General features: G+C 43.3%; 1 protein-coding gene across 1 annotated transcript in view; it reads left to right on the top strand.

Moving 5' to 3' along the window:
• Positions 1–24975, top strand: part of GNS (glucosamine (N-acetyl)-6-sulfatase) — a 62310-nt gene extending 37335 nt beyond the window's left edge. The window contains exons 11-14 of the mRNA XM_008684248.2: positions 16996–17103; positions 18032–18142; positions 19690–19850; positions 22333–24975. Coding sequence (XP_008682470.2) covers positions 16996–17103; positions 18032–18142; positions 19690–19850; positions 22333–22411 — 459 coding nt within the window. The 3' untranslated portion in view covers positions 22412–24975. The remainder of the gene's footprint in view (positions 1–16995; positions 17104–18031; positions 18143–19689; positions 19851–22332) is intronic.
• Positions 24976–26836: the final 1861 nt, after the last annotated feature.

The following is a 26836-nucleotide window of genomic DNA, read 5'->3' as shown; positions in this document are numbered from 1 at the left end:
CTGGGTCATAGGGTAGCTCTATTTTTAACTTTCTGAGGAACCTCCACACTGTTTTCCAAAGTGGCTGTACCAACTTGCATTCCCACCAACAGTGAAAGAGGGTTCCCCTTTCTGCACATCCTCTTCAACATTTGTTTCTTGCCTTGTCAATTTTTGCCATTCTAACTGGTGTAAGGTGGCATCTCTATATGGTTTTGATTTGAATTTCCCTGATGGCTAATGATGTTGAACATTTTTTCATGTGTCTTAGCCATTCGTAGGTCTTCACTGGAAAAGTGTTCATATCTTCTGCCCATTTTTTGATTTGATTATTTGTTTCTTGGGTGTTGAGTTTGAGAAGTTCTTTATAGATCTTGGATACTAGCCCTTTATCTGTAGTGTCATTTGCAAATATCTTCTCCCATTCCGTGGGTTTCCTCTTTGTTTCGTTGACTGTTTCCTTTGCTGTATAGAAGCTTTTCATCTTGATGAAGTCCCAAAAGTTCATTTTTGCTTTTGTATCCCTTGCCTTTGGAGATACATCATGAAAGAAGTTGCTGTGGCCGATGTCAAAGAGGTTACGGCCTACATTTTCCTCTGTAATTTTGATGGATTCCTGTCTCACATCGAGGTCTTTCATCCATTTGGAGTTTATCTTTGTGTATGGTGTGAGAGAGTGGTCAAGTTTCATTCTTCTGTATATAGCTGTCCAATTTTCCCAGCACCATTTATTGAAGAGACTGTCTTTTTTCCATTGGATGTTTTTTCCTGCTTTGTCAAAAATTAGTTGACCATAGAGTCGAGCGTCCATTTCTGGAGTCTGTATTCTGTTCCATTGGTCTATGTGTCTGTTTTTGTGTCAGTACCATGCTGTCTTGGTGATCACAGCTTTGTAGTATAGCTTGAAATCAGGCAACGTGATGCCCCCAGCTTTGTTTTTCTTTTTCAACATTTCCTTGGCGATTCAGGGTCTTTTCTGATTCCACACAAATTTTAGGATTGTTTGTTCCAGCACCCTGAAAAATGTCATTGGTATTTTGATCAGGATAGCATTGAAAGTGAGATTTCTCTGGTTAGCATGGACATTTTAACTATGTTTATTCTTCCGATCCATGAGCATGGAATGTTTTTCCATCTTTTTGTGTCTTCTTCAGTGTCTTTCATCAGCGTTCCATAGTTTCTAGGGTATAGATCCTTTACCTCTCTGGTTAAGTTTATTCCAAGATATCTTATGGTTTTTGGTGTATTGTAAATTGAATTGATTCCCTAATTTCTCTTTCTTCAGTCTCATTATTCGTGTATAGAAATGCAACTGCTTTCTGTGCATTGATTTTGTATCCTGCCACGTTACTACATTGTTGTATGAGTTCTAGTAATTTGGGGGTGGAGTCTTTTGGGTTTTCCACATAAAGTATTATGTCATCTGTGAAGAGAGAGAGTTTGACTTCTTCTAGTTTGATTTCTTCTTTGCTGATTTGGATACCTTTTATCCCTTTTTGTTGTCTGATTGCTGTTGCTAGGACTTCTAGTACTATGTTGAACAATAATGGTGAGAGTGGGCATCCTTCTTGTGTTCCTGATCTTAAGGGAAAGGCTCTCAGCTTTTCCCCATCGAGAATGATATTCACTGTAGGCTTTTCATAGATGGTTATTATGAAATTGAGGAATGTGCCCTCTATCCCTACACTCTGAAGGGTTTTAAACAGGAAAGGATGCTGTATTTTGTCAAATGCTGCTTCTGCATCAATCGAGAGGACTATATGATTCTTGTCTCTTAATGTGTTCTATCACACTGATTGATTTGCGAATGTTGAACCATCCTTGCATCCCAGGGATGAATCCCACTTGATCATGATGGATAATCCTTTTAATGTACTGTTGGATCCTATTAGCTAGGATTTTGTTGAGAATTTTGGCATCCATATTCATCAGGGATATAGGTCCGGAATTCTCCTTTTTGATGGGATCTTTGCCTGGTTTTGGGATCAAGGTAATGCTGGCCTCATAGAATGAGTTTGCAAGTTTTCCTTCTGTTTCTATTTTTTGAAACAACTTCAGGAGAATAGGTGTTATTTTTTCTTTGAATGGTAGCATTCCCCAGGGAATCCATGAGGCCCTGGACTCTTGTTTTTTGGGAGGTTTTTGATCACTGCTTCAATCTCTTCACTGGTTATCGGCCTATTTAGATTGTCAATTTCTTTCTGTTTCAATCTTGGTAGTTTATAGGTTTCCAGGAAGGCATCCATTTCTTCCAGGTTGCTTAATTTATTGGCATATAGTTGTTGATAATAGTTTCTAATGATTGTTTCTATTTCCTTGGCGTTAGTCGTGATCTCTCCCCTTTTCATTCATGATTTTATTAATTTGGGTCCTTTCTCTATTTTTTTGAATAAGTCTGGCCAGTGGCTTATTGATCTTTTTAATTCTTTCAGAGAACCAGCTTCTAGTTTTGTTGATCTGCTCTACTGTATTTCTGGTTTCTAATTCATTGACCTCTTCTCTAATCTTAATCAGTTTTCTTTTCGTGTGTGGCTTAGGCCTGTTTTTTTGTTCCATCTCCAGCTGTTTAAGGTGTGAGTATAAGGACTGCATTTTAGATTTTTCTATTCTTTTGAGTGAGGCTTGGATAGCTATGTATTTTGCCCTTAAGACTGCCTTTGCAGTGTTCCATAGGTTTTGGACCAATGTGTTTTCATTCTCATTGGTTTCCATAAATTGCTTAAGTTGTTCTTTAATTTCCTGGTTTACTCAAACATTCTTAAGCAGGATGGTCCTTAGTTTCCAACTGTTTGAGTTTCTTCCAAATTTTTTCTTGTGATTAAGATCCAGTTTCAAAGCATTGTGGTCTGAGAATATGCAGGGAATAATCTGTCTTTCGGTATCGGTTGAGACCTGTTTTATGACCCAGTATATGGTCTATTCTGGAGAAAGTTCCTTGTGCGTTCAAAAAGAATGAGTATTCTGTTGTTTTAGGGTGGAGTGTTCTGTAATATGTGAGGTCCATTTGGTCCAGTGTGTCATTCAAAGGTCTTGTTTCTTTATTGATTTTCTGCTTAGATGATCTATTGCTGAGAGTGGAGTGTTGAGGTCCTCTTCTATTAATGTGTTATTGTCTATATGACTCTTTATTCTGGTTAACAGTTGGCTTATGTAGTTGGCTGCTCCCCTGTTGGGGGCATAGATATTTATAATTGTTAGATCCTCTTGTTGGATATACCCTTTAAGAATAATTTAGTGTCCTTCTGTATCTCTAACTACAGTCTTTAGCTTAAAATCTAATTGGTCTTGGGGCGCCTGGGTGGCTCAGTCGTTAAGTGTCTGCCTTCAGCTCAGGGTATGATCCTGGTGTTCTGGGATCGAGCCCCACATCAGGCTCCTCTGCTGGGAGCCTGCTTCTTCCTCTCCCACTCCCCCTGCTTGTGTTCCCTCTCTCGCTGGCTGTCTCTCTCTCTGTCAAATAAATAAATAAAATCTTTTAAAAAATCAAATCAAATCAGACCTAGTTGGTCTGATATGAGAATTGTTACCCCAGCTTTCTTTTGAGGTGTGTTGGCATGAGAAATGGTTCTCCATCCCTTCACTTTCAGTCTGGATGTATCTTTAGGTTCACAGTGAGTCTCTTGTATACAACATATGGATAGGTCATGTCTTTTTTATCCACTCTGCAACCCTGTGTTGTTTTATGGGAGCATTTAGGCCATTCACATTGGAGATATGATTTTAATGTCATGTTGCCTGTGAAGTCATTGTTTCTATAGATTGTCTCTGTACATTTCTGTTCTGTATCACTCTTGGGGTCTTTCTACTTTTATAGAACTCCCCCTTAATATTTCTTGTAGGGCTGGCTTGGTGGTCACATATTCTTTCAGTTTCTGCCGGTCTTGGAAGCTCCTTGTCCCTCCATCCATTCTGAATGACAGCCTTGCTAGATACAGTATCCTTGGCTGCATGTTCTTCTCACTTAGTGCTCTGAATATGTCTTGCCAGCCCTTCCTGGCTTGCCAGGTCTCTGTAGACAGGCCTGATGTTATTCTGATGTTCCTCCCTCTGTACGTGAGGAATCTCTTCCCCCTGTCCGCTTTCAAGATTATTTCCTTGGATCTAAGATTTGCAAATTGTATTATTACATGTCATGGTGTTGGTATGTTCTCATTGATCTTGCGAGGGGTCCTCTCTACCTCTTGGACATGAATGCTTGTTTCCTTCACCAGATTAGGGAAGGTCTCAGCTACAGTTTGTTCCAATATCTCTTCTAGACCTCTCTCTTTCTCCTCCCCCTCGGGGATCCCGATAATTCTGACATTGGAACATTTCATTGAGTCATAATCTCCCAAAGCTTTTTTTCATGAAATTGGAGGGTTTTTTCTCCATGTTACCTTTCTTTCCTTCTTTTCTATCATCTCATCCTCTAACCAACTAATTTGTTCTTCTGCCTCATTTGCCCTGGCCATCAGAGCATCCAGTTTAGACTGCATTTCACTCATAGAATTCTTAATTTCCGCCAGATGCGTCCTCATTTCAGCCCTTAGAGATTCTATATTTTTGTTAATATTCTTCTCAAGCCTATACATCATCTTGATAATTGTTACTCTGAAATCCATTTTTTTTTTAAGATTTTATTTATTCATTTGACACAGAGAGACAGCAAGAGAGGGAACACAAGCAGGGGAAGTGGGAGAGGGAGAAGCAGGCTTCCCAGTGGAGCAGGGAGCCCGATGCGGGACTCGATCCCAGGACCCTGGGATCACGCCCTGAGCTGAAGGCAGACGCTTAACGACTGAGCCACCCAGGCGCCCCTGAAATCCATTTCTGACATCTTGGTTATATCCATATCCATTAGTTCTGTGGCAGAGGCCACAGTCTCTGTTTCTTTCCTTTTTTGGGGGTTTCTCCTCCGTGTCATTCTGATGAGGTATGGTTGCGGGGATATACAGAGTCCAAATTATTGACCAAGACCCAAGCAAGATGCACCTGTTTTATAGGGACCTAAGGGATGTGGGCCTCTTGTTCTTTCAGGCTGCCTTCTGGGGGTAGGGGCCTGCCGCACTGATACTCAGGCAACCCTGTTTGGGCAGAGTTGCCCTGCCCCCTGTGGGGGGCGGGGGTGATGGGCACAGTGAGAACCGGTTTTTTGGGGGGCTTCTGTTCTCTGGTGGCTTTCCCTGGCGGCTTTCTGTGTGTCTTCTGAGAGTCAGAGCAGCAGTGACCGTATCCAAATCTCTGTGTCAGAACAGAGAGATCACAGTCTGCTCTCCACTGAGCTCTCCAGGCCACACTGACTCCGTTTCTGTCGGTGCTACTAAAAATCCGCAGCGCCCTGGTTTGTGCGCCCCACAGCCGCTCTCCCTGCCCTCACTTCCAGGGCCGCCCGTCTCTGCCCTTAGTGCTTCTAACACCGCCAGCCACCTCCGTTTTGCACACACGCTCCCGAGCTCCAGGTTTCAGTCTGGTTTCCCCGCTGCTACCGGTCTGTGAGTGCGGCCGCTCCCCAGTGCAGGAGGTTTCTGCCTTCCCGGTGACCGAGCTCGGCGGCTCCCTCCCCCTTCCGTTTATCTTCCAATATCTGCGCGCAGCCTCTCGGCTCCCCGCTGCATACCTCGCGACCCAGTGCCGGAGATGTTCGTTTGTAGAGATCCAGACGTATCTTCTTACATCTCAGGCTGATTTTGTGGGTATTCAGGATGGTCTGGTAGATATCCAGCTCTGTTCAGGGGACCGGCTGAAATAGGGTCCCCTACACTCCTCCGCCATCTTTCCCTCCTCCAGTTTACCCCCTTTTGATCAGACTCAGCTTAACTGAGAGATGTGGTAATAATTTAAGGCATGAGTGTTACTCTCGGCTTTTGCTCTATAGTTCTCGCAGGTTTTGCCCATCCTTTGTGTGGTATTCATAGGTCATGATATCATTTGCTTAATCTCTGTGATATTCACAAGCCACGACTTCAGGTTCAAAATCTTTAAGTCAGTCACTCTGTTTATTCCTTTTCTGACATTCTAGTCTTGGGGAGGTCATTTGCTTGATGGTTAGTGGCTGTGAACACATATTTAAAGCTTTTGAGAGAATACAGTGCACCAGGAAGATGATTATTAACAGGATAATTCCCAATGTTTGGAGTCCCCAAGACCCAGACCAATCAAAATCAGTCAAAGAAAGACCCCTCTGAAGGAGTCACTTCTTTGAGCCAAGTGGCTTGCTCCGTTATCTTACACAGCTGGGTTTCAACTTCCCCAGAGGTGTTAATCCAGCAACAGCAGTTGATGTTGGCCATAGCTCAGACACCTCCGTGCTCAGCCAAAATATAATCGGGCTGTTCTATTAACAAGAACAGCTTTGGCCAGAGAGTCTAAGGATCTTTGTTGGACAGCTATTGTCTTAGCAGTGGATTCGGTAATATTTTTCAGTTAAGGTTTCTAATCATATTCTAATTTATATTTACTGAGAACCAGAGAAGTATGCCCCTGCAAAAGAAGGTGAATTCTGAGTCATGATTGTCTCCTGGAAATTTCTTTCTGACTTGATGTATATATCCAAGGGAGTCAACCAATGAGGTATCACAGTTCGTTGTGGAAAATTAGTGGCACAGCTAGATAACCTAAGACATTGTCCAGCTATGTGCCAGCTATCTAGGCGTTCCTAGGCCCAAGGAGAGTGATAACCACAGACAAAGACAAACCCTGTCGGGGTGCAGACCATCTCCATTAAAGTGGTTGTATTAATGGATTTGTTCACAGACTCTGCTGCATTGACCCATTCAAGCCAAGGGTCAGTTAGGTTTTCAGCACAGATGGGAAGAAAATCTCCTAGCTTGAAACAGGGTCATTTTAAATGCCTTGCAAAGGTATGTGCTGCTGGTGAGATCTTTGAGTGAAAAAGGGACAGGTCTGACCTACATAATCATGAGAGCGTAGGGTACAGGTATACTAAGATTTACATAGATACTTGTGTCCAGGCACATAGCAGTTAGGGAAAACGATAAAAACAAGGCACGGGATGTTCTAGCCGTTAGAGTTGAACTTGGCAAAAAGCTTTTTGAACGGGGTGGCGTGGGGGAGCGTGGGTAGTAAAGTAGTAATTGGGAAGAGGAGACAAACTGGTCACAGGGAAGACCAGGGGATCTCTAGCCTCATGGATAGATCACAATCTTTGATGACAAAGCCAGGAGTCTGAAAGGTTACCTTCCTTAGCACTGACCCAGGAGATAACAGATCGAGGGTGTTATCTTTCCAGGCTAAGACCAGAGTAAAGGAAAGACGGAGAAGGAAAAAAAGTTTCATGTTCAGTTAAAGTATGAAGTCTTGACCCAGGGGTAAGCAGTCTGCTTTCATATCACCTGCCTCTCTGCCTCATCAGTTTGACACGGAGGTTTCCGGTGTCTGTGCAGGACCAGATGTCAGGTGGAGCCTTCTTTAGCAGTGTCAGTGGTCAAGACCCACTTGGTAAGGTCCTTTCCAGTAGGTTTGAAGGCTATTTTCTTATGATGTTTCCAGAATACTCAGTCACCAGGCTCTAGACTGTGACTAGCAGGATCCTTTGAATTGGGATCCGGGAAAGCTTCACTAACCTATTGATGATACGCGTTAGCATAAGACATTAAAGACTTGCAGTAGCTAGTCAGACCGGCTTGAAACAACAAGGGACCAGCAGAAAGCTGTATACCAGTAGACATTGGTCTGCCACTGACTGTCTCATGTGGAGTGAGTTTATGTTTCCCGGGGGGGGTACTGTGAATAGTCGGCAAGGCCAGAGGCACCAAACACCTTAGGTCAAAGAAATACAGTCATTTCAGCAAGTTAAGAGATCTTAAGTGTGTGGATCCCATTAGTTCTCTCAACCGTGCCTGATATAATCACGGGTGATTGGCACAGTGATCATTTCAAGAGGTTTGCAAGACTTTAAGGTTGTATGATTTGCCCAGTGAGGTGGGCGCCTCAGTCACTGGAAATTATAGAAGGTATACCGGAAGTGGAAAACATGTTTGTAATGGTCTCTTTGCTACTGTAAGGGCATCAGCCTTGCAGCAGGGAAAGGCTTCAACCTATCTGGAAGGCATGCACACAAGAACATACGGATAACCTGTACCAGCTGGCGACTGAATGAAGTCCAGTTGCAGTTGTTCAAAGGGGCCAGAAGGAAGAAGTTTGAGGCCTCTGGGAACAAAAATCGTTTTCCCAAGATTACAGACCTAATAGGTGAGACATTTAGATGCAGTTGAGGCGGTGGGAGCAGAAAGAGCTCACAGGAGGTTGGTCTGGGTGCAGGAGTGTTGGGTCGGTTCCGAATTGAGAAGACTTGAAGCTGTGTTTGGAGTTTACAGCAAAATGCCATTTGCTAAAGTTAAATTCGCTGAGGCTTCTGCAGCTGCAGCCTTATGGTGGCTGGAATAGGCTCTAGCAGTGGAATCTGTTTGCTGGAACAGGCAATAACAGGCCTGTGTTTATTCTCCTGTTCTTGCAGGAGCATTTCCACTGCTTGGTTATTTCTTCCATGCACAAATGAGGTGAAAGGGTTGGGTTTGGTAATGCTAGGGCAGGTGAATCTTCTAGTGCTTTTTTTTGTCTTAAAAAGGCCTTCTCATGTTTGTCTTCCCGTGCAAGGGGTTCAGGGACTGAAATTTTAGTAAATTCATAAGAGTGGGGAAGAAAAATTAGAAACCCATAATGTGTAACAGCCAGCTAGGTTAGAAATCCACAAAGCTGTGCTCAGCTTAATCCTTTTTCGAAATAGCTAGATTCCTTTAGTGCTTAATTATGACCTGGGTAATCAACAGTGTCTAGAAATAATTGTGGTTTTTTCCTCAGAGACTTTATGTCCCTTTTCAGCGAACTGCTACAGCAAGTAAATGGAATCCTTTAGGGACACCTCTTTGGTAACAGCATAGAAAGAAATGGTATGCATCCTATAGAAGGACTGATTTCCCAGGGAACTGGAGGATAGTGAAATCTTGGTGGAGTATATGGGGATAGTGAGGGACTTTGATGAATCCTTGAGGCCTGACTGTGCAGGTATATTATTGATTGTTCCAAGTAAAAGAAATTGATACTGGCTGTTGAAGTCCACAGAGATGCTGGAAAAAGGCTGAACAAGTCTACAACAGTGAAACATTTGAGTCTGGTAGAACTTGTGACAAAAGGGTGTTTGGGTTTGGAACAACTGGGAAATAGGGAATAACTCATTAATAGCTCTCAAGTCCTGGGCAAGTTGCCATCCCCCCCCATTATGTTTCCAGACTGGCAAAATTCTGCATGTTGCCGGGCCTGGAACAGGGAATGAATAACCCCTGGGCAAGGTGTGAGGCTTTGTATGGCCTCAGGCCTTAATGGATATTAGGGCAGTACAGGAGTAGATTTAGTTCTGTCTGAATTTCTGTAGGCTCTGTACTTGTTATTCCCCAATGTCAGAATTAGAAGTGGCCCACAGATTTTTCAGGCATTTCAGTTAAATTAGGGGATTTCTGTTGGAATTCTTCCTCATCTGTATCAAAGACCAGTCATAAAGAATGTAAGATCAGGTTCAGGTTGGTCAGGAAATTCTAAGGTGAGGTCACATTAGAAGCAAAATTTATTAGCCCTTTTAATTTAGAAAGGAGATCTCTACCTAATAAATTGGGGCTGTATCACAGAGCAAAAAAAGGCGGCTTTTTAGTAAAAGGTCCTAAGTCATTTGTACTGGTCGAGATAGAAACTGTGTCTGAACTTTATGAGATGCCCCTACTATATAAACCTTCTTTTCACTCTGAGGGATTTGTTGTCCTATGAGTGGGGTTTATTATTTTTTTTAAAGATTTTATTTATTTATTTTAGAGAGATCGTGCTTGCAAGCAGGAGGAGGGGCGGGGGGGAAAGAGAGAATCTGAAGTGGACTCTGCGCTGAGCACAGAGTTTGATGTGAGGCTCAATCCCAAGACCCTGAGATCATAACTTGAGCTGAAATCAAGAGTCGGTCATGCTTAACCAACTGAGCCACCCAGGTGCCCCAAGAGTCGGGTTTAAAGTAGAAAGTGTAGGGGCGCCCGGGTGGCGCAGTCGTTAGGCGTCTGCCTTCAGCTCAGGGCGTGATCCCGGCGTTCTGGGATCGAGCCCCACATCAGGCTCCTCTGCTAGGAGCCTGCTTCTTCCTCGCCCACTCCCCCTGCTTGTGTTCCCTCTCTCGCTGGCTGTCTCTCTCTGTCAAATAAATAAATAAAATCTTTAAAAAAATAAATAAAAATAAAAAATAAAGTAGAAAGTGTAGTCCTGGTATCTACCAGAATTTAGCAAAGAATGTGATTAATTTTATTTTCCCCTTATATGTTTAGGGTATTACTGATACCAGTTTACTGGAGGGTCCCTTGGAGCTCTGTCAGGTTTGGGAATGGCCCATGTGGGAGCTCTTCCTTGGGGACATTGAGGAATTTGTGTAGGACATTTGAGGACAGTTTCTCTGAAGTGCCCCAGGTGATTACAAATGAGGTAATGGACCCCGGGCCAGCTATTTGATGATGGACTTTCTAGGACGGTATGATGTGGGAGACCCGATAAGACCATTAAGGTGGCTGTTCTTTATGATTTTGGTCCAAGTCCTCTCAAAGTGTTTAGTTATGGTCACAGGTTCACTCAAGCCAGTGGCCTCTCATCCTGTATTCTGCCTTTTCATTAACCCACTCATTTCAGGAAATAATCCATTTACAAATAGGACGGCCTGAGCAGGTTGTATGGAATCAGGAGAGCCATAGGAAGAACACTGCCAAACAGGCTTTAGATTCTGCCATAGATTCATCTTTTATTTTCATGTTTGAGTAACAGACCAATTAGTGCAGGCAGGGAAGACTGTAGGAATGGCTTTTAATTGGTTGGTTTTTTTTTTTTTTTTTTAATGTATTGCTTAGTTCAGTTTACTGGTATTTTGTTGAAGGTTTTTGCATTTATGTTCATTAAGGATATTGGCCTATAGTGTGTGTGTGTGTGTGTGTGTGTGTGCGTGCGTGTGTGTGGTATCTTTGTCTGGTTTTGGTATCCAGGTAATGTAGCGTTATAGAATGAGAAATTCAGAAGCATTCCTTCCTCTTTGGTTTTTGGAATGGTTTGAGGAGGATACATATTAACTCTTCTTTAAATATTTGGTAGAATTCACCTGTGAAGCCATCTGGTCTCACACTTTTGTTCGGTGGGAGTTTTTTGATTACTGATTCAGTTTCCTTACTAGTAATTGGTCTGTTTAGATTTCCTGCTTCTTGATTCAGTCTTGGAAAATTGTGTGTTCCTAGGAATTCATCCATTTCTTCTAGGTTGTCCCTTTTGGTGTAACTTCTCTTTCACTTCTGATTTTATTTATTTGGACCGTCTATATTTTTTTCTTGAGTCTAAACATTTACCAATTTTGTTTATCTTTTCAAAGAACCAGCTTTTAGTTTCTCTGATCTTTTCTATTGTTTTTTTAGTCTCAGTTTCATTTATTTGTGCTCTGATCTTTATTATTTCCTTTATTCTACTAATTTTGGGCTTTGTTCGTGTTTTAGTTTCTTAGGGTGTAAGGTTAGATTGAGATTTTTCTTGTTGCTTGAGATGAGCCTTATCACTATAAACTTATCTTTCTTTTTAAAAAAAATTATTTGAGAGCAAGCGAGCATTGGGGGAGAGAAGGCAGCAGCAGGTAGAGGGAGGAGCAGACTCCCCGCTGAGCAGGGAGCCCAATGTGGGCCTCGATCCCAGAACCCTGGGATCATGACCTGAGCCGAAGGCAGCCGCTTAACCGACTGAGCCACCCAGGCGCCCTAAACTTCTCTCTCAAAATTGTATTTGTGGTGTCTTCTACGTCTTGAACTATTGTGCTTCCATTTCCATTTGTCTCAAGGTATTTTTTTCCTCTTATTTCTTTGTTGACCCATTGGTTGTTTCGTAGGATATTGCTCTTAGCCTGCACATGTGTTTCTTCCAGTTTTTATCTTTTTTGTTGTTGTTGAAAGTATTATTGACATATAATAATTTATTACATTTAGTTCCCATCATAGTGATTTGACATATGTATACACACACTGTGAAATGCTTACCGTGGTAAGTGTAGTTTCTGTCACCATTCATGACATTATTGACTATATTCCCTATACTGAATTTTTCATAACTGAAAGTTTGTAACTCAATCTCCTTCACCAACTACACCTACCCCACCCCATTCCCCTCTGGCAACCACCAGTTTTCTGTATGTATGGATCTGATTCTGGGTTTTTGTTTGCTTGTTTTTCTTTTTAAATTCCACATGTAAGTGAAAGCATACAGTATTTGTCTTTCTCTTTTTAACCTATTTCACTTAGCATAATACCCCTTGGGTCCATCCATGCTGTCATAAATGGCAAGATCTCGTTCTTTTTTATGGCTGGGTAGTACTCCATTGTATATGTACACATTTTCTTTATCCATTCATCTGTCGTTGAACACTAAGGTTACTTCTGTATCTTGGCTGTTGTAAATAATGCTGCAGTGAACACAGGGGTGCATATATCTTTTCAATTTAATGTTTTAATTTTCTTCAGGTGAGCACCTAGAAGTGGGACTGCTGGATAGTACGGTAGTTGTCTTTAATTTTTGAGGAACCTCCATACTGTTTCCCATAGTAGCTGCACTTCTTAGAGTTGATTTCTAGTTTCATACCATTGTGGTCAGGAAAGATGCTTGATACAATTTCAGTCCTCTTAAATTTATTGAAACTTGTTTTGTGGCATAACGTGATCTATACTGGAGAATGTTCTGTGTGCACTTGAAAAGAATGTATATTCTGCTTTGGGGATAGAATACTCTGTATGTATCTGTTAAGTCCATCTGGTCTAAGGCGTTGCTTAAGGCCAATGTTTATTGATGGATGGTCTATCCATTGATGTAAGTGGGGTGTTAAAATCCATTACTGTATTACTGTCCATTTATATATTTATGTCTGTTAATAGTGGCTTTATGTATTTAGATGCCTTTATGTTGGTGTACAGACATTTTAAGTATTATGTGATCTTGTTGGATTGATCCCTTTATTACTATGTAGTTCCTTTCTTGGTCTCTTGTTACAGCCTTTGTTTTTTAAAGTCTTCTAAGTATTGCTAACCCAACCTTTAGTTTTCATTCCATGAAACATCTTTTTTCCATCCCTTTGCTTTCAGTCTGTGTGTGTTCTTTAGATTCGAAGTAAGTCTCTTGTAGGCAGCATATATATGGTCTTGTTTTTATCCGTTCAGCCATCCTGACATACATACCTTTTGGTTGGAGCATTCATTCCATTTACGTTTAAAGTACTTATTGATGGATATGTATTTACATTTTGGTGTGTCTGGTTGTTTTTGTAATTCTTTGTTCTTTTCTTGCTGTCTGCCCTTGTGATTTGGTGACATTCTTTACTGTTTGTGTTCCTTTCTCTATTTTTTGTGTATCTGTTACAGGTATTTGGTTTGTGGTTACCATATAACATCCTACGTATATAGCAGTCTGTTGTAAGTTGATGGTTATTTAGGTTCAAGTACATTCTAAAAGCACTACATTTTAACCCGCCCCATTTTTTATATTTTTGATGTCATGTTTTACATCTTATTTTTTGTTATCTCTTGACTGCTTATTGTAGATTTAATGACTTTACTACTTTTGATTTTTAACCTTTACACTAGATATATAGTAGGTGGTTGATTCACTATCTTTACTATGTTTACCAGTGAGCTTTTTTTTCTTGACACTTATTTTGGATGTCTATTTCCTTTGCCAGGTTAGTTAAGTTTTCAGCTTTTATTTCTTCAAGTAGATTTTCTGTCCCTTTCTCTGTCTTCCTCATGGACCCCTATTATGAATGTTACTGTGCTCGATGTTGTCCCATGGATTCCCCTACCCTGTCTTCCAAATCACTGATGCATCTTCTGCAACATCTAATCTGCTGTTGATTTTCTCTAGTGTATTTTTCATTTCGTTTACTGTGTCTTCAGCTCTAATTGTTTGATTATATTTTCTAAGTTCTCACTGTTCATCCAGTTTTCTAATTTGGTGAGCATCTTTATGACATTACTTTGAACTCTTTATCTGGTATATTGTTAATCTCCATTTTGTTTAGTTCTTTTTCTAAGTTTTTTGTCTTGTTCTTTTCTTTGGAACATATTTTGTCTCATTTTGCCTCTCAGTTTGAATATATTTGTTTCTGCATATTAAGTGGATTAGTTACATCTCCCGGTCTTGAAGAAGTGGCTTTAAGCCAAAGGTATCCTAGGGGACCCAGTAGTGCAAACTCCCCCAGTCACCCAAGCCATGCGTCCCAGGGATGTCCCGTGTGTGGGCTGTGTGCACCCTCCTGTCATGGCTGCGTTGCAGTTGGTGTGGACTTCCTGGTGTTCAGGGCAGTTCTCGGGCGCAGGTGGCTGCAGTAGCTGTGGGCAGGGCAGCCTTCCGGTGCTGCTGGCTGCAAAGTCCAGCTGCAGCTGTTGCAGGCACTCTCATGTACGGAGCCTGCCCCCCACCCCAGGGCAGGGGCACTCATGGGGGGAGGGGCGCCAGTGCCAGACAAGGCCTCCCACTGGGTGTGGCACAGCAAGAAGTCACTTGGGATAGGTTCTGGTGCTGGCTGAGGCTGCCTGCCAGGGTGGCAGTGTCAATTATGTTTCTTAAATGAGCAATCTTGTCTACTTGTCCCCATAAGGCCCATTTTAACTCTGGGCTGTTCTTAGTAAGATTGTGCCATTTTTGTAGATACTTGTAACTTCAGAAACCATAGTTTTTAGGTACAAATATGCAGGTGTGCCAGAAGGTGATGCACTTGACTTTTTAGAGTTTCAGTTTTTAATTAGCTAAGACTTTGGATTTCTCAGAGCCAATCTAAATACCTAAAAGGGATGTGCCAGTGGATTGGGGGTTGGTGTTTTACAGTGTACCCTGTTGCATAGAAATTTTCTTGAAGTTGGTGGGTGACCAATTTGTCCTATCACAGGGATCTTCTTGGGATGACGAGCACTGTAAAATACTTGTGTCCACCAATTTTTGTGGCTTTTTGGCTTCCAAGATCCTCATTAGCAATAGCTCTTATCTACATAAAAGATGACAAATACATACCTTAACATACCAGCAGTAGCCAAGAGAGGTTTACTGGGGACTAGTCAAGAGAAGGCCATGCGCACCACCAGCAATTCCCCAGCGTGGACTAAACCAGCAAATTCCAGCAAACAGGGACTTGGACTGGAAAGAGGTTCCACATAACTGGAGAACTGCAGACTGAACCAAGGGCTGGGGAATTGGGTTCTGAATGGAACATTCTGCCAGCTCAAAGTGACCAGCTAAGCCCTGGACTAGAAAGCCAGTTAGACTAGGATCACAACTTAGAACGCAGAGCCCTCAGAAATGGTGAAAGGACCGTGAACTCAAAACTGGGCTTGCAGGGGCGCCTGGCTGGCTTGGTTGGTTGAGCATCTGATTCTTGATCTCAGCTCAGGTGTTGATCTCAGGGTCATGAGTTCAAGCTTCGAATTAAGCTCCATGCTAGGCATGGAGCCTACTTTTAACAACAAAAAAAAAAGTTTTGCAAGTATCATGCCATGGTTCTCCTTGTCCCAGAATGCTGTCAGAAGTTTCAGCTCCTGGCACTACCACCTGATCTGTTAAAAATTTATTCAGTGATTCATGAATCAGGCAGCAACTCATCTATGGATAGAAGGTAACCTCTGCAGAGCTGTAGAAAAGGAAAAGTTTTTTAAGGTGGAAAGGGGGTGGATAATGGAAATTATGAGCAAAGAATGCATTGTTTCAGGTAAGGTCACCCTCCTGAGGGGAATGGAAGGGCCTATGGGGCAGATTACCTCACTAGGGCTAACCAGGGAATTCCAAGTTGACTGGTGAAAGTTTCATTCCTGGAGGACTGAAACTGCAACTAGGTTAGGTTAGGTATTAAGTTTTGATTTGTTGATGTGGGGTTTAGCACAAGTGGCTCCATTTTAGGCCTGCTGTCTCCTTTTTAACACCACAAACCAGACTTTGACTAGTAAGGCTGTAGACCATTTTAAGAGCACATTCTAACCTGATCTCCCTATCTCCATCTCTCTACTCCATCTCTCGATTCTGCTACTAGGATGACTTTTCTAAAGCACAGCCTTGATTGTGTTCCTTCCCTAGTTAAAAACCTCCACTGCTTCCTACCACCTGTTATTCTTTACAGAACCAAGGGGGCAGCCTCCTGTCAGCACCTTTTTCTCTGGTTGCCGCCCCATCTCTCCAGTCCTTGTCTAAAAGCTGGATTTGGGGAAACCTTACTACCAAGTGTTCTGCTTCCTTCCAGTGCTCATAGTGTCCTTTTGATCCAGAACTTCTTTTGCTACTTTAGCCGCCTTCCTTTCACCATTTGTGTGCCTGTCTTAAACTCTCCCCTTTCAAATGCTGTTGCTTCTTTCCTTTCACCCCACTAATGTGCAGTGAAATAAATGAGTTCATATTTGTACGGTATCTTCATTCTAACCAAGAACTTTTGTACGTGTTATAATCGTTAGCACACCAGCCATGTTTAGTATTTAATTTTTGTCCTTGTGTGTACTTGGCTATAAATTTCTTCATCAGATGGGTTAGAAGAATTTTTAAGATTTTATTTATTTTAGAGGGAGCACATGGGGGCGGGGGCAGGCAGAGAGAGGAGGAGAGAAACCCAAGCAGACTCCACGCTGAACAGGGAACCCAATGCAGGGCTGAATCCCACGACCCCAAGATCAGATCTGAGTTGGGCACTTAACCAGCTGCACCACCCAAGTGCCCCTAGAAGAATTCTTACATGGAGTTTACAGTTCGCTTTCCCAACCAGCTTCACAGCAGTGGTCTTGGGAAGTAACTGTTATATGCTTAAAGCATTTGACTGGCAACTGTAAGGGCTTTGTAAATACCAAACATATTTAGAAGCCCTCCTCTGCATCGGGTTTTGCCATCTTCAGCTACCGAATGCGCAGCCCGGTTAGTTGGACTCCCACGTCCCCTCTAGCAGAATATAACTTTGCGATCCTTAGCACAGTCTATACTCCTCACAGAAACCACTTTTGCTCTTCCTTCCAGAAAGGTGCCAGTAACCTGACTTGGCGATCAGATGTCTTGGTGGAATATCAAGGAGAAGGCCGTAATGTCACCGACCCAACCTGTCCTTTGCTGAGTCCTGGAGTGTCTGTGAGTAATAGCTTGAGTTGGCTTAGACGGTTTTACCAGTAGCACGGCAAGGCATTGTTTTAGATGTGTCAAGTATCAAAACCCTTAATCTGAGTCTCGGTCCTCTTTCACTTGATTTTGTCACTTGACTGTAGAGATTAGTAGACAAGGCAAATTTAGTAATCCTGAAAATGATATTTCTGACCTATTATCAGAATGTGCACCTTGAATTCTTCAGTTTTTGTAACAAGCATACCCTGTTCTTGTTTTCCTACCCTTCCCAATAGCAGTACCATTGTTTATGAGGGAGTTATCAGTGGCCTTCAGTAGAGACACGGGGTCACCACAGTTACATGTAACTGCCATCCTAAGTGTCATGCTCGGTGGCAGCCAGGCTGGTCACAAAGGTGGTAAGAGCAGTGTTGGTCTCACTTTGGATAATGGGAAATAGGAAAGTCAACTCCAGAGAGAAGCCTAATACCAAAGCATAAGGAATAGTTAAGAACCAACCAAAAGTTAGTAAGGAAGGCATGAAGAAATAACTTACCTGAAGCTGATTCCACAAATCTCACTTGAGCCTTTGTCTCCAACCCGTTAAGATGACATTTTCAGTATATCTTAGATGTCCCCCTAGGAGATTGATTTCGTCTCCTTACCATTCCATCCCACCCATTCTCCAGGTGCTCGCTACAACAGATTCTTGGCATGAGATTAGCAGACAGTGATGGCAAGAGTCCACAAACAAAACTACCACAACGTGTTCCTTAATCAGGTTAGCCACAGTAAGGAACAAAGCCCCACATCCGTCTTTGATTCACTTCTCTGTGGAAAGTTGCCTCATTTCTGTCCAGTGGTCGGTCTGGCTTGAGCCACCTTGGTAGCCCCTCTAGGCAAGTGGTATATTTTACTACAGAACTATCCTGAGTTAACTTTCTGAACATCCCTACAGCAATGTTTCCCAGACTGCGTCTGTGAAGATGCTTACAACAACACCTACGCCTGTGTGAGGACGCTGTCGGCGCAGTGGGATTTGCAGTACTGTGAGTTTGATGACCAGGAGGTAAGAAGGCCTTCTGCCTCCCCCACCCGCTCGTGTCCTAGTGTCGGTGCTCTGTCGGCTGGGCGTGGTAGCAGAAGAGCAGTTCCAAGGATGTTCCCTAAGGAAGTTAGGGTTCTTATCTTTACTTCCACTTAGGCTTCCTTTAGTTAAGAAAATAGAGAGGCGCCTGGGCGGCTCAGTCAGTTAAGCGTCTGATTCCTGGTTTTGGCCCAGCTCGTGATCTCAGGGTCCCGAGACTGGGCCCCGTGCTCAGCACAGAGTCTGCTTGGGACTTTCTCTCTTCCTCCCCCTCTGCCCTCCCCCCACTCACGTGCTCTTACTCTTTCGCTCTCTCAAATAAATATTAAAAAAAAAAAAATTTCCCAAAGCCATACCGTGCTTCTCTGTGCCCTTTCTGGATGGGATTTTCTCCACTCCCATCACCACGCAAATATACGTTAAACACACTGTCCGCTGGTTCAGACTGCTACCTGCCTGGTCTGTTTGATGCCCTGATAGTTTGGGGTCAGAGTAAGACACTTCCAACTTCTGTGGAGGTAAAAGGAGTCAGGACATTTGCTAGAAGGCTTACTGACAACCAGGGTGTTCAGAACTCCTGTCCCCACAACAGTGCAGTCCCGAGCCGCTCCAACAGCTCAGCAGCGGGGCCTCAAAAGCACGACCAGGAGGCTCCCTCCTCCCGCCTTGTGGCTTTTAGCCACCAGAGATCAGAATGGATTGAGGATCTCATGCCCGCCATCCCTTGTGGTTTCGTACTGTTTATCAGCCTGTGCGCATCTGGCAGCCCATGTCTTGCCATATGGAGCCGATGCTCATTGTGTTTCTCAGAAATGGACTTGCTCACCGCTCATTCATGGCTCCTAAGCACTTTGGACAGCAGGCAGAAGAGCAGCGTTCAGAGTCGGTTCTCGTTCCTCCTTCCCCCGTAATGTTTACCTGTCATCTTCCTAGCCTGTCACTTGGAGAATAAAGTACAGAGTTGGGGGCAGGGGGGAATAGTGGTATTAGATCTGTCTAATGTCAGAAATAATGGAATTGTGTCCTTTCCCAATTGGTGTTGGACATCCAAAACTGCTTTTTAAAACAGGAAATTTAACATCTGTACAGCACAGGTTAGAGTACTTTCATATCTATTAATTCTAATGCAAAAATAAGCCTTCAGATGTCAACTCTCACTTCTGTAACAGTATTACCACTGAGTCTACTTTCTGAGACCTTGCTATTTAAGGGTCCTGCATCCTGTTCTCTGCCTTTATTATAAAAAGTAATTAATCTCTCCTCCTGTCTCTGCCTAAAGGCATAGGGTGTGCTGGAGGCCCCTTTCCAGCACGTGGGCCACGGACCTGAAGCCCTTTAACCCCGAGAACAGATGCTCCGTGGTCTCATGTTTACCCTTGGGCTCTCTGAAGATGTTGAGACCAGATAATGTTCTCCTGGGCACTGTGCTTATCCACCTCTTCCCTTCCCATTTAGAAATCATTCACACGAGGAGTACTTCAAATATTAATGCTTGCTCTTTTCTTTCCCCCATCTTTGCATTCTTGTAGGTATTTGTAGAAGTCTATAACCTGACTGCAGACCCAGACCAAATCACGAACATTGCTAAAAGTATAGACCCAGAGCTTTTAGGAAAAATGAACTACCGGCTAATGATGTTACAGTCCTGTTCTGGACCAACCTGTCGCACTCCAGGGGTGTTTGACCCTGGGTAAGTTTCCATTGTCTTCGATGGCTTTGTCAAGTTGTCTGTAGCAATCATGCCATTCTTGAAGGCAGAGGCAGCCTGAGGGGTCCTTTTGGCTTTGAGCTAAGCCGTGTTCCTCATTGTTCTGCTTTATAGTAGGAATACTGTGTCTTCGTGCATTCACCTGGTGTGCTGAGAAAATAAGCTCTTTGAAACTTTTGCTCTCCCGTGCCAGTCGCTGCTTAGCTGGAGGCCTAGCCCTGCTCCCCACCACGTGGGACTCTTCTTCCTCCCCTTCCTTGCGTGATTTGGTCATGGTACCAACTTGACTGTACTGGTGACAGGTGGGGTTTCTATCAAGTAGGCCGACCAAGTGCTGCCCTGTCCCCGAGCACTTCCGAGAGGATATGCCGTCATTTCATTTCTCAGAAACCCCAGAGAAACTTGAGTGCTTGCCAGTACATTTAATATGCTAAACACGCAAAATGAGAGATACTGAAATACGTGAGACCAGCGTAGCGTATGAGGCAGAAGAGAGCATCACCTGCTAAGCCAGCTCTGTTCCTCCCCTTGTTCCTCCGAAACAGTAGCTTTTCACCAGTGACACTGGGTCTCAGCACACCGTGAATCTGAGCTGCCTGTGGTAAGAAACTTGTCATTTTATGCTTGAAGATTATGAAACCTCAGTTGAATTTTCACCAGGGAAGGATTATTTTAGTTCTCATTTTTATTATAAGAAAGAGGGGAGATTGATGTCCTAAGCTGATAGAAAGTAGTAACAAGTAGTAACTCAGTTATTTAGCTGTCTTTGTGTGAAGTATCTTCAGTACACATTAGTAATATATGTGAATGAGCGGAGAAACTAGATTACAGGCTGTTTGTTAAAGAAACGTCGGGGCACCTGGGTGGCTCAGTCGGTTAGGCATCCGACTCTTGGTTTTGGCGCCCATGTCGGGCTCTGAATTCAGCTCAGAGTCTGCTTAAGATTCTTTTCCCCCTCTGCTCCTCCCCCTGCTCTCGCTCTCTCTCTCTCTCAAATAAAACCTTAAAAATACTTTTGCTTCTAAATGCTGTATATAGAGCCAGAGAGACGTGGAGGCCAGCAAACTAAAACTAGGTAACAATATAAAAAGACAACATTTATCATAACTTTATATCACTTCAGCCCTTTTTTATATGGGTAACCCTGTTAATGCAATCACCGGTCAGGCATTCTGACTGCCCAGCTTGGAGCTTCCCTCCAGGTTAGTGAAATGCACCCTCACCTCTGCCAGTTCCTTGAAGTAGGGAATTCGGTCTGTAAGGGGCACAAGACTTCTAGTTGATACATGAGGACTTTGAGGTTTCCAGCAGCTACGTTGCTCGCAGTGTTTTATCAGATAAAATTAGGTCCTACAGCAGCCTCGGAGGGCTCTTAGATCTTCAGTCCATCCGGCCTGAAGTGTTAGGACTTACCCATGGAACTTCCAGGCAGCTGCCAGAGCCCTGAGGTACAGCTGCCCAGGGGTCACCATGAGAACTGACACTGCAAGGCCTCCTGACTCCCAGGCGAGCTCGCTTTGTTGTAACTAGAATTTACTTGCCTTGCTCACGTTCTAAGGAGTTTGTAACCGAGACTGCAGCTGCTGGCGTTACTCATGTTAGCCTCAGCTATTGAAACCACCTGATTTCTTTTTAAATTCCTTAGCAGTAGCTTGTTCTTTCCCAAACACTTAGGCCTATAGAATCCTCTGAAAATGGGGGTCAGCAGATTAGATCCTACAGGCCCAATCCAGCCACCACCCTTTGAAAATAGCCACATTCTTTTACATACAGCAACAAAGTTGAGTTGTTGGGACCGAGTGTATGGCCCACCCTTGTTCTAAAATAATGCTGAATAGTTTATCCCAAAACATTGCAGGATAAAAGTAAAGTGCAATGTTAGGTCTAGCCTACACATGTAAAATGTCTTTCCAGCCAATCTGCCTTCTTTAACTTTACCACCGAAGGAAAAGAGTAAAAGCTGAATGGTAACTTGACTCTTGGCCAAGTTGAATTACAGTCACTGTTTATTGGTAGCCAGAGAGGTTAATGACTCACCTGAGTTCATAATGAGCCAGATGGAAACTTGTGTCTGAGGTGCACACCGGTGCTCTTACCTGTCATTCTGTCTGTGAAAGAAAGGGCTTTGAAGCTGCTGGTAGGGCTCCAGCAACGGCTAGACTCTGCCATTAGGCCACTTTAAAACTTCAAGATGCCTCCACACCCCCCGGGGGGGAGGGGGGGGAAGGAAAGAAAAACCTCAAATCTTGCCTCCTCCTAATGCCTCTCAAGATTAACTTTGTTTTTCTCCTCTTTGCTTTTTACTACATTGTTTCATACTACAGACTTTGCCACTAGATTCCTTTCTGGTGATTTAACTGTTCTTCTGTCTTCCTTCCTGCCATCCTTTCCACTGAACATTCTGAAGGAAGTACTCAGTGGCTAACTCGAGTTAACGTGACATCCTTTTCTTTCCGCTCCACAGTTACAGGTTTGATCCTCGCCTCATGTTCAGCAATCATGGCAGTGTCAGGACTCGAAGGTTTTCAAAACATCCGCTGTAGCGACGTCTGCGGCTGGGTGCCTGCACGCCTGTCCGGTGGCGTGACGTAGTCGGTATCTGTAGCTCGTCCTCACGACCACGCCTGGAACAGTTTCTGGACTGGCTCTAAGTCCTGTCTGAAAAAGCCACCCGATCAGCTGACTTCCTTGTGCAATGTGTTAAACTGTGAACTCTGCCCTTACGTCAGGAATGGCTGGCCCTGGTCCCTTCCTTCAGCTAATAACGATGCTCCTGAGGTCTCTGTCCTCACCACACCCTTTCCTGGGGTTACAGTTCTTGATTATTCCCCATGTGGTCAGAGTCTGAATTTGTAAATCCATTCAGATAAATGGCAATACTTGGGGGGCGGGGGGATATTTTACAGCTCGACCACTTCACTATCGAAAATACCAACATCACGTGGCTTGAATAACCATCAGAGCAAGAACAAGTACCACCATTTTCAGATTAGTAGAAATATATTGTTTCTAATATCCATCACAATGTGATAAGGTCACAAATTCAAAATCTGTCTCTCAGCCAAGCACTGGTTTTTTGTTGTTGGGTGTTTGTTGTTTCCTTTCTCTTGCATTCTGGGCTGGTGCTACACTGAACTAGAGCAGTAAGTTTGTGGTAAAGGCTAATTCCGGGTAGTTACAAAAGGTGCCAGCCATCTCCTTCCTGGAGGCTGCTAACCACGTGCTAACCACAAGGGGGGCCTCTCTTGATGCCCACCCCTTGGAGATCTGAAAAACAAAGTGGCTTAGGTATCTCAGCAGGGAGAGAACTTCCAGGGGTTGGCGAAGGTTGCACTTTCTGAGGGCCTTCTGTAGACCGCGCTCTCGGGTTGCCAGGTTGAAGGGCTGCAGCTGGGATGGAGTAAGTGCCTGGGTAGCAGGGAGCCCGGCATTCTGTTGACACTCTGTTCAGCTGGTGTGGTTGATGCCGAGTTCCAGCTGCTCTGCCCTACTTTCTTCCCTTTTAGAGAAGTTCTTTCTGAGTGTTTGGAGTCTTGGATAATCTGGGCCTCATTCACTAATTCCCTGTCAAAGCCAGACCTTGCCGAGGTTTCCTCACTGTTTGGAGCACCTACGTTTGTAGGTTTCTGGGCTCAAAGACCAATCCCGTTTCTATTGTTTTCTTCACAAGAAAGCTAATCTGTGGTGGGACGGCAGGGGGAGGAGGAAGAGCTGTGGTATAACCTGTTCAACTCAGGCAATAGTGATTTTAGCTTTATTTAAGGTCTTAGGTTGAGCTTTAAGCACTTTGTAAGACATGGCTGTCAGCAGCTTCTCTGTCAGAACTCCGGATCCGGAGCCATGTTGGGTTAATAGCCATCGGGTTTGTCCTTTACCTCACGCAATCCCTGTAACTGTGGTGGTATTTAGAGGAGAAATCGGCAAATGAACACCTCTGCTGTGAATGTTTTAGGGAAAGAAATTCTAAATATTTTGTAATTAAAAGCAACTACAATGTTAAATATGGGTATCAGCTTTATTCTGCACTTCCGATTCTTAACATTAATCAGTCAACTTCCGCCTTACTGAAAGTTGACCACAGTTATTCCCGAATAAAAAGAAACCAACTCTTACCAGGTCTTATATTGTCATGTCCTATTATTCAGTTTTATGATGCTGGTTCCTGAGAGCAGGTAAAGTCATAAGAGTGACACAAGTCAGCTGCCCATAGTAACCCTGCCACACTGCTCTTAACACTCAGCGGACTTCTGTTCACATGGTGGGGATGGGATGCCCGCTCTGTGTACCTCCCCTGTATTTGGTACATTTCCTCCTAACTTGGGAATGGCCTATAGTTTAACTTTCTCTTAGACTGGCTTCATTCTGGATCTGTGCTAAAATCATCTTTCATAAAGAGGCCTCAGTTCATAACCCAGCAGACTACAAAACGCACTGAACTTCTCAGAATGTATGTACAAGGAACACACTGCAGGACGCTTGGCTTGTTTCTCTAGTAATTGCATGAGTTTGGATTCTTACTATTTTCTTTTAAGAAGGCCAGGTCTGGACTGGTTCGTGCCCTTCAGGGGAGAAAACTATATAACCATTAGGAGTGACCCAAGGAATGAACAGAGATTTTTGCCTTCTAAGATTTCCTATTAAAAGCTCTCCCTCAAATAACCAGTGGGGAACCCCTTTTGAACATCTTTTAATTTGACCAACGGTACCATTGCAAAATACGTTTTAATTCACAATACTAAAATATTGGTACAAAATAGTGACAGTAGCCATGGACATTATACCTTGATCTGTGAGAAACGTTCTTAAATTTATTTTTGGTGTCTGAGGATTAGTGCGTTAACAAGATGGATTGTTCCAGGTCCTTATTAAGAGAAAGCAAAGGGTATTTCAACTTATCTGCCAATGAATTAGATGGGAATATTTGGGTTCTTTGACCACCACTTAGGTCCCACTGAGTTCTGTGAATTCCTGTGTTTGTGTCATCTGTTCCTAGAAGTCATTCTGCCCTGGCTTTGTGTCATCTCAGTCACCTGACTTAGAAAGTGCCCTTCGAAAGACCCTGTTCACTGCTGCACTTTTCAACAAATTAAAATTTATTTCTGTTCTAGTGGGAATGTGTCTTTTGTTTTAGTCCACAAGTAGTAATTTTGACAAGATGCTTTCTTTTCCCCCATGCTGGTTCATCCTTTCATCACTCACCTAGGGGGTGCTGTAGTCTCTATCTGGAAAGCTCTTCTGTACGTGCTTCTTGCTGACCGATATCCTTGAATGAGCACCATGGAGAAAAATGATAAGTCTTTATGCATTTACAGCTTTGCAGGAAAGAGTCTTATCCTGGCAGACTTCAAATTAGATAAAAATTAGATAAAACTAATTTCCAAGGTGCTTTCCCTTGTGTCCACTCATGTGATGCACTGTCCTAAATGAGGGAGGACCTTTGACGGGGGTTGACAAGGGATGTCTCGGTCACGACGACTTACCTCTGCTGTTGGAACACGGTCAATGCTTAGTATGAGTGGTTATGTTTGGTAAATTTTATATACCAGAACAGGCCAGGATTTGCCAATCCCTGACCTAGGAGTTTGCCTCATATCTTACAAATCATGAAAACCAGGTAGAAAAACAATATGTTAGAGGACACCTGTAAAGTTTCCAGATCACTATAAAAAAAAAAATTTTTTTTTTTGAAGGACACCTGGCTGGCTCAGTGGGTAAAGCATGTGACTCTTGATCTTGGGGTCATGAGTTCAAGCCCCACATTGGGTAGAGAGATTTTTTTTTTTTAAGATTTTAAGTGAAGTGTCCAAACAGAAGTGTATTTCTATATACTTTCTGAACGCTTAGGTAAATTCCAAAAAGTAACTTCAGTGTATCACAAGGTGAATCCAATGAAAAAGAACATTTATTTGTATAGACAAAGCTAAGTACAGACTCTACCAGATCGATTTTTTTTAATTTTTCATTTAAGTAATCTCTCCACCCAACATGGGACTCAAAACACAACCCCAAGATCGAGAGCTGCATGCTCTACCCCCTGAGCCAGCCAGGCAGGTGTTCTAGCCATTTCTCTACCTGATCCCACCTGTCCCCGCGGAGACTATGCTGTCCTGTAGAAGCAGACCCCCTACAGAACTCCGTGTCTCGCGGTCTTTCTCTACCAGCAGGGGGGCTTGAAAGGCTGGTCATGTGCATACCCTGGTCTGTTGTGGGATGAGCAGACAACAGGAGAGCCCAAAGTCCCCAAGCTGAAGGCGCTGAGCTGAGACCTACATGGATGGCCTAGGAATTCCCACAGAAGACAAGATTTAGATGTGGGACATGGGAGCCTGCTCCTAGACTGGCACAGACTAGATAACTATTCTAATACTGCGTCTTTCAGAGGAACCTTCCATGACCACCTTCTGCCCAGGAGAACGGAGATCCATACATACTCTCTCAACCTGGGGCACCTGGGTGGCTTGGTCGGTTAACATCCAACTCTTGATTTCAGCTCAGGTTATGGTCTCAGGGTCGTAAGATCGAGCCCCACATTGGGCTCCACACTATACAGGGAGTCTGCTTGAGATTCCTTCCCTCTCATCTGCCCCCTCACCTGTTCATGTATGCACACACTCTCCCCCCCAAAAAATATATCTTAAAAAAATATATTCTCTTAAGCTGCAGTTCTGACTGATGCTGATAGAATCAAGAGATTCAAAGGATGCTTGTAATTAGTATTTACAGTGATAGAACACCACTGCAGAATAGGTTTTCTCCTTCAGCTGAATTTATCCAAGCTCACAAAGCTAGAAAATAAGGATTTCAAAGAACATCTGGCTTCAAAGCCATCTTTCTGTTGAACTCTGCTTTCTCTAAGAACGATTTTCCCTACTCCATTATATATTTGAGTGCCTACTCTGCCTGGCAGTGAGCTTGGTTATGAAATGGAATTACTCTGTTCCTGACATCTAGGACAGTATATAGATTGA

This window comes from Ursus maritimus, unplaced genomic scaffold (assembly GCF_017311325.1).
Source record: "Ursus maritimus isolate PB19 unplaced genomic scaffold, ASM1731132v1 scaffold_21, whole genome shotgun sequence".
NCBI classification, from domain to species: Eukaryota; Metazoa; Chordata; class Mammalia; order Carnivora; family Ursidae; genus Ursus; species Ursus maritimus.
Note: the sequence above shows the minus strand (reverse complement) of the source record. Positions and strands in the feature narration are given on the sequence as shown.